A 7745-nucleotide genomic window follows, 5' to 3' on the forward strand; every position below is an offset into this window, starting at 1 on the left:
TTCTTATAAAATATATTTTAAATACGTTTATTATATATAAATTTATATTTATGTATACATTTATTACCTACTTTTAAAAAATATATACTTATATTAATGGGCTATAAAAGTGCTAATTTTAGAAGAAAATACATGTAAGTATGAAGAAGGAGGCCAGACATTCCAATAAGTACCAAAGATCAAGATCAAGTTCAGGACATGCATTCTGCCCTCCAGGGAACTGTGTCCTACCCAGACAGCGGGCGCCACTTGCAATGAGACCATGAGAAAGAATACTTCCTGAAAGGTGTTTTCAGTTGGCTAGTTCCCCCAGGGTGAGCAGAGAGACTCCCCTGGACCCCAGAGGGAAATGAGCCGTGCAGGACACAGCACAGACTCGGGCTTCTCTGGGCTCTTGCTGACCTGCCAGGCGGCCTTGGGTCCCGCTGGACTGCTTCAGTTTCAGCTTCTCCATCTGTTCCTAGGAATCCTGAGACTTGTGCTACCTGCATTACAGGATAACTAGGAGGATCAGGTGGGGGCAGCTGGTGTGCCCCCAAAGCATCGTGGGAAGCAGGCTGGAGGCAGGCTTGGGTATGCCCTCTGGGCTTCTGGCTGTGGCCTCAGTCTGGCAGCACTCATCCTTTCTCTGGGCCTGCTCTGAAAGTGGAGACAATTTCGGGAAGGGCAGTGAGGCTCCGCCAAGGTCAGGGTGTACTGTTCCCATAAATGCTCACTCTGAAACCCCAGCTCTGGACCAGGCCGTCTTTAAGGTCCTGTGCAGCACCATGACCTTGAGTGTAAACGTGTCTTGTGGAGGAGGCAGGAAGAGTTCGGGCAGGTGGGGAGGAGGAAGGCGTGGGGAGGTGAAACCCTGCCCCATCTAGGGTAGATGCTATAGAACAGCTTAATGAACTAGAGAAATAGAAAGGGTACCATTTGGAAGCATATGCTGTAAATTTTAAAAGTCTGTAAGGTTCCAGTTCAAAAGGAAATCCACTTAATGAATTCTGGGAGAAAATCGTAGCTGGTGTGTACCTGGCCAATCTTAACACTTTATAATTGGAAGAAACGAAACACTTTTATCATCTTTGGTCCTGAGTCCAACACCGTGTCACCTACCCAGTCTTGGGAGAAGTCACTTCTCCCTAAATGTAAGAGGACGCAGTCTAAAATGTAAGGCTGGAAAGTGACGGTGTTTCCTCAATGGTTAGGACACACCTCAAAGCCTACAGAAACAAAGGAAAAGTTGCCCCGTGCCTTGTAGGTGGGCGGCTATGTGTTGCTTCTTGATTTCAGAAGCAGGAAAAAGTGTGCTTTTAGAAAGGAGCTGAACTGACGTATTACCTGCTGTGGTTCATGGAGGTGATGAAATCAGGGTCCCAAAGACAATGTCAAGACCATGGTAATGCCCACAGGGAGAAAAGCCATTTGCACATTTTGGTTTGTGTGTGTATGTGTTTGTGTGTATTTCGGAGGGTTATTCAATACTGTTCATGAGGCTCTTGGAGTAGAATTATGGGATAGAATTTATTTTGTTTTGTTTTTTAATTTATTTTGTTTTTGAAAAAAATTCCTGCACAGAAATTAACACATTTTGCTCTTGAAATGGGGAAAGCACCAGAATATGTGATTTATTTTCACTTTTGGGGATGTGGAGAGAGTTCTCAGAGTCACAGGTTCATTAAAAAGAAATCCAGACTACTACTGCCACTAGAGGGCACTCTTCTTAAATTTTAGACAGTGATGGTGAAGTTTGGGAAAGGAAATTTCAATCTTTCTTACCAATCCAGTTTTTGCTTGGCTTTAAATAAACTTTTCAAATTTTGGAATAATAGGTAGTACAGAAAGATCCTATGTGCCTCTGCCCAGTTTCCTGTAATGTTAACATCTTACACAAGAATGCTGTTTGTCAAAACTGAGAAATTAACACTAGTACATTACTATTAACTAAACTACAGACTTTTATTTGGATGTTACCAGTTTTTCCATTAATATTCGTATTCTCTTCTGCATTTGATTCTTCTTCTGCATTCAATAATTTTTTTAAACAAACACAGCCCCTCACTGTGTAAAATCAGATTACTATTGCTACTTTGCATGAACATCTGTATTTTCTAAAGAAAGGTAAAAGTTAACAACTTTTCTTTCATTTCTTTTTTTTTAAAGATTTTATTTATTTATTTGACAGAGAGATCACAAGTAGGCAGAGAGGCAGGGAAGGGGGGGAAGCAGGCTCTCCTCTGAACAGAGAGCCCAATGTGGGGCTCGATTCCAGGACCCCGAGACCATGACCTGAGCCGAAGGCAGAGGCTCAACCCACTAAGCCACCCAGGCGCCCCTCTTTCATTTTTTATGTTTCGTTTGTAAAAGTTGTTTCACTCCTCAACCCCTGCATCCTCCCAACATTTCTGTCATTCGCAGTATGTTGAACTATCATTTTAGTCATTTCATATCTTCTCCAATTCACCCTGGTTTTTAAAAATTCTGTTTTGGTTTTTTGTTTGTTTGTTTTGTTTTTTTCAGTTTATGTCTCCCTTCCACAGCAGGCTGTCATTAAAAGATGAATACCATGGAATTATCACGAATCTTGTTAGGTCTAATAATGCACTGTTCTTAGGATTTTTTAGAAAATGTCCTTATTTGTGAGAGACATGTTGAAATATTTACAGATGAAATTATTTTAAAATACTTAAGCAAATAAAAAAAATTGGAGAGCTAGAGCAGATAAAACAGGGTGTGTCAATGGGTGTTCATTAGATATTCTTTTACTGGTATATGGTTGAAAATCTACAATTTAAAAAGTTGTTTAGGGTGCCTGGGTGGCTAAGTGGTTTAAGCCTCTGCCTTCGGCTAAGGTCATGATCCCAGAGTCCTGGGACCGAGTCCCGCATCGGGCTCCAGCGGAGAGCCTGTTTCCCCTTTCTCTTTGCCTGCCTCTCTGCCTACTTGTGATTTCTCTCTCTGTGTGTCAAATAGATAAAATCTTTAAAAAAAGTTGTTTAAAGTGGAAGTTTAAGGGGCGCCTGGCTGGCTCAGTCAGTAGAGCATGCAGCTGTTGACTTTGGGGTTGTAAGTTGGAGCCCCACATTGGGCACAGAGATTACTTTTTAAAAAAGCATTGGCCCTTCAACTTAAAAAAAGAATAATAATTTAAAAAATAATTTAAATTTTTTTTTAAGATTTTATTTTATTTGTCTGAGAGAGAGAGAGAGACTGTGCACGCACAAGCATGGGGAGCGGCAGCCAGAGGGAGAAGCAGGCGCCCTACAGCACAAGGAGACTGAAGCCAGACTCAATCCCAGGATCCTGGGATCATGACCTGAGCTGAAGGCAGATGCTTAACCGACTGAGCTACACAAGTGTCCCTAAAAAAAATTTTTTTTAATGGAAATTTAAAAGAATTGAACTGTACAGGCTTTGTTTTAATGTGACAAAGCCAAATCGTCAGGACTGTGCAGATCGACAGCTATTCAACAGGACAGATAAGTCTGCCGGACATCTGCAGATTCATAACTCTATGTCAGAAACACGTATCTCCCAGGCACTGCATGAGGTGCTGGATGAACAAGAGCAGACCATCCTGCAACCTTCCAGAACCTGAGTCAGACATACTCGAGCCTTGGGATGGAACCACCCATGCAGTAAAGGCTAATTAAAACTGGATCTTGGCTGGTAGAAAATACCCTGTATTTTCAAGGGGATTTTACTTGCATCTCTCTTAGTTTTATGGGTTTGAGTTGACTCATCTCAGCCACGTGGTTAATAAATGGAAGATTTATTTTTATGCCTGATAATAATAATAACTTCTAATAATAGTAATTTTAAAATCTAGTACAATTATAATTTTTCCAAGGACCCGCAGCCCTTTATAATTATCGCAATTATCCTATTGATCATTTAGCTAGATTGTAGCCACCAGGAGCTGCTGCCTTTCTGCTTGCTGAAGTCCTCTGTTCCTCTGCCCCCACATCACTGCAGGGCCCTGCTGCCTCGCTCAGTGGGCAGACCGTGCTGGCGCTGAGCCCTGCTCTGCTCTGCTCTGTGATGCTGGCGAAATCTCGCCAACACTTGTTTCCATCTCTCTTTTTATTCTGCAGCAGAAGTATTGGGAAGCCCTAAACTCGGAGCAGGTACGGACAATCATACTCTCTCTATTCCAGAAGGGACGTCCTGTGGCTTGATTCCATTTCCTGTTTTTGTGAGCCCTTCTTGGATGGCCGGGCCCATGCCACATTCCTTTAGGTAAAAAAAAAAAGAAAAAAGAAAACGAGAGGCAAGTCTGAGGATCAGGGGATTTTCCAGCCCCTCTCAGTTCCAAGTGCTTTCTGCTGTGCCCCAAATCATCAGGTAGGGACTCAGAAGATGTGGAACCCCAGGAGAAGCGTGGTTTGGCAGACAAGCCCGTGGACAAGCCGAGTAGCGGCAGGTTAGCGGTGGTGGTGGTGCTGCTGGGGGCCGGCTGCATCCCCCTACACCGTCTCTCTGGGACCCTGGGCAGCTGGCGCTGTGTCCACGCCTCCCGGGCCTGCAGGGGAGAGCTGAGCTTGTCTGATGACAACTACCTGTGCTGCTCATCTCCCAGGATTCTTTCTGGTAAGGGCGGAGATCATCTTTTGCTCAGATTTTCTTTTTGCTTGGATTCCAGCAATGTTTTCATTGCTTAAGATGAGGTTTCAAAACGCAGTCTTCCGGGAATTCGGAAGGAAGAGATTTAAAATGTGTCAGAGCCTTAACCCACTTCAAAGAGTGCACTTGATCAAAGAGGCTGGCGGTTTGGTGGCCGCTGAGTTGGTCAAGAGTAGAAAGAACAACTCTGGAGAAGCCCTTTCGGGAGCTGGAGTGGTAATTCTGAAATACTGCGGCGGCTAAAAATCACCCAAAGCACTTGTTAAAATGTCAAACCTTAGGTCCCAAATCAGAGAGGGGCGAGGGTGGATGCCCAGCATCCGTCTTTTTTTTAATGAGCACCTTGGGCGCTTCGGGTGAGGTTGATCACAGCCCGCTCCAAGAGCTGTGATCTGGAACATGGGCCTGAGCCTGAAATCAGCATTCATCACAAAGCATACCGTCCACCCTCAAAGAATGGAACAGGCCCCTACTTCCGCCCCTGGGCACCTGGGCGGTGGAGCCTGCAGGGCCAGCGGGGACTTTTTGGGAATTTGCTTGTTATCTCCCGCCCACGTCTGCACTCACGCGTAGACAAGTTAGCACTTGAATTGGCTGGCACAGCTCCAAACAAGTATGGGGTGGGGGCTGCCGAGCTGCAACAACCCAATCAGTTTAGTCCTTGGCCCGCGGGGTTATGGGAGGGGGTGGCCTTTTTAACACGTTGCTTTCTTAGGCACCAAGTAGTGGAACTCAGTTCAGTTATCAGTAAATCACTAACTGAATTGGGCTCTTCCTATTTCAAACAAAGCCACATTTTGTATTTTATAACTGGCATGCTGCGGGCATTTCTCTCGGTAGCTCAGGGAGCCCTACAAACCTTATCTGGGACCCTTCTGACTGGACTGTTGGATTGGGCTTAAGTTTGAGCAGCTGGAAGAGTGTTTTTCTTGGAGGGCATGCCATGACTGGCTATTTCCTTGCCCAGCTAGATCATCTGGCCTAGGCAGACACGATCTTTTCCTATGTTGTTTCCTGGGTCTCGATACTGTCAGATGTTATCTTGTCACTCCAAGTTATCAGTCACAGAAACTCAGAAATTAAAGAGATCATATTTAGTTGCTGATCCAACACCCCAGCTTACCCCTTGAGAAACTGAGGCCCAAAGAAGAGAAAACAAGTTAGTGGCAGAAGGAGGACTTGAGTCCAACCCCTGCTGGCCTCTGTGGCTGGACTCACCAAGAATTCCCTGCTCTTGGCCCCATGCAAAAGTTCTCTCTGTCCTTGGTCACATGAGAACAAGAGGAGGACTTTGCAAACCATGTGTCATCAATGCTTATATGACTGCTTCTCTTTTCTCAACCTTTTGCTCCTAACCTTTCCCATACTTGTGTGAGTCAGAATAATAGAGTAATCACTGGCCCTGACCACTTTCTCAATTAACTTTGAGGTGTTTGCTTTGGACAAGTCTGCTGAGCCTCAAGTTTAGAGGAAATGGTGTGGTGGGGAGGAGCGCCAGGTGGCAAGGGCAGACTGGTGCTCTGCTCATAAGGAACTCATCCTCTACCTAAAAGGACAAGGCAGTGCCCATGTTCAGCTACAAATGACTTGTACAGGCAATACAAAGAAATAAGGGTGTGCAAGCTCAATGGGTAAAAGCAGTCAGAGTAGGCTTCCTGGAAGAGGAGGTACCTATCTGGGCCATAAAGAATGGGTTGAATTTGCCTGATCTATTCCAGGAATGACTTAGGCATGGAGGTGGGAAATCTTGGGATAAAAGGAACATGACTCATTCTCACTAGAGTAAAGAGGGAAAAGGGAGGGTGGGAAGTGGGTCTCTTGGTTCCGGGTTGTTGTCCATTAACTCCTTGCTTTAAAGTTGTATGTGTCCCCTGAGTTCCTAGAAACACAGGCCTGATTAACCTGCCCTTACTGTTTCTTCTTGTCTGTGCCTGGGTTGTGAGAACAAGGACGGGAGCTGTTGTTAGCTGTGGCGCATTGTAAGAGATGGGAAGCATCTGTTCCATCCAGGTACCATTTGTGTCTTTTCTCTACAGTGGGACCCTGAAGATGTAAACCTTGAAGGGAACAAAGACAACATAGACATGCTCGGATCCCAGGCACACAAGGACTCCGCAGGGCTAGCGGTCTTGACGTCTGATGAAGAACACCTAATGCAAGGCCATCAGCTCAGAGCCCTCAGCCAAACATTTGTCAGGAAGGGAGCAGGGATCAACCTGCAGTGACCCCCATGGCAGGCATCTCAGCTTCTGCAGAGGTGGCTCATGAAAGTGAGGAGCTGGGTGTGGTCACTGAGCTTGGCTGCTCTGCGTGTGGCTCAGAACAGAGCGAAGACTCCGGGTCCTATGGACAGACCTAGGCATGCACAATTTGGTCTGAAGATCAGAAGTTCACAGACCACTCTTGCCTTGAAGTAGAAACTTTCATCTAAAGGTCACTGGGCCCTCTCTTCCTTTTCCCTTCTGATTCAGCCGTCCTCCACATCTCTGCTAGGTGCCAGGAACGAGTTCATCTAACAAGCAGCTCCTATGTTTGGATCTCCACGGAGGCCCATTCTGCAAGTCCTGGCTACACCCAGGAGATGAGAAGAGTGGGCCCATATGCAGGAGATCTAGGACACCGTCACTGGTACTGATGGGACCTGGCGCCCATCAAAGTTTTCTGCTTGCAGGGTTTTCTGCTGGAAGTTGGAGGTGGGACTGGTTGGTTGAGCAGAAGTTTGTGAGATCATGGTTATTGAAAGGGCAAGCTAAGTTCATTGCTCTAGGTACCAGGAGCTGCTCCAACCCGCCAAGATGTGTGCTGGGCAGGGTTTGCAGGTGAGAGGGCCTGTCTGCTTCAGGAGCTAACATGAAAGAGGCATGGTGGGAGGTGTTAAATTCAAGCACAGTCATCTCATTTTAGCATTATTTTGATACCATGATCATGGGAGAGGGGAAGGTTGGAGGGAATGGGGCTGAGGTGGGAGTGAATAAATTTACTGGAGTGAGTAAGTCATGATTGAGTTGCAGCATCTCACTGTGGAGTGCAGAGATGTCTGAATCCCAGCACAGCAACAAAAGCCAGCCATGAGGGGAACTGGACGGCATGTCAAGATACATAGCTTTGCTCCTGGCTCCTGGCTCTTTTGCTCCTGG

The 7745-nt window shown here is 45.8% G+C and overlaps 1 protein-coding gene across 4 annotated transcripts in view; it reads left to right on the top strand.

Annotated features, from left to right (window-relative positions):
* The window catches only part of TMEM44 (transmembrane protein 44), a 31406-nt gene extending 24421 nt beyond the window's left edge, over positions 1–6985 (top strand). For 2 of the 4 annotated variants that reach the window (XM_046001699.1, XM_046001702.1), the window contains 2 exons: positions 4080–4112; positions 6645–6985. In XM_046001699.1, the coding sequence (XP_045857655.1) occupies positions 4080–4112; positions 6645–6833 (222 nt within the window). In that variant the 3' untranslated portion in view covers positions 6834–6985. Of the gene's footprint in view, positions 1–4079; positions 4576–6644 lie in introns of all 4 variants that reach the window. The other 2 variants (XR_006817978.1, XM_046001700.1) reach the window with 2 other exon arrangements.
* The last annotated feature ends 760 nt before the right edge of the window (positions 6986–7745 follow it).

This window comes from Meles meles, chromosome 4 (assembly GCF_922984935.1).
Source record: "Meles meles chromosome 4, mMelMel3.1 paternal haplotype, whole genome shotgun sequence".
Taxonomy (NCBI): Eukaryota; Metazoa; Chordata; class Mammalia; order Carnivora; family Mustelidae; genus Meles; species Meles meles.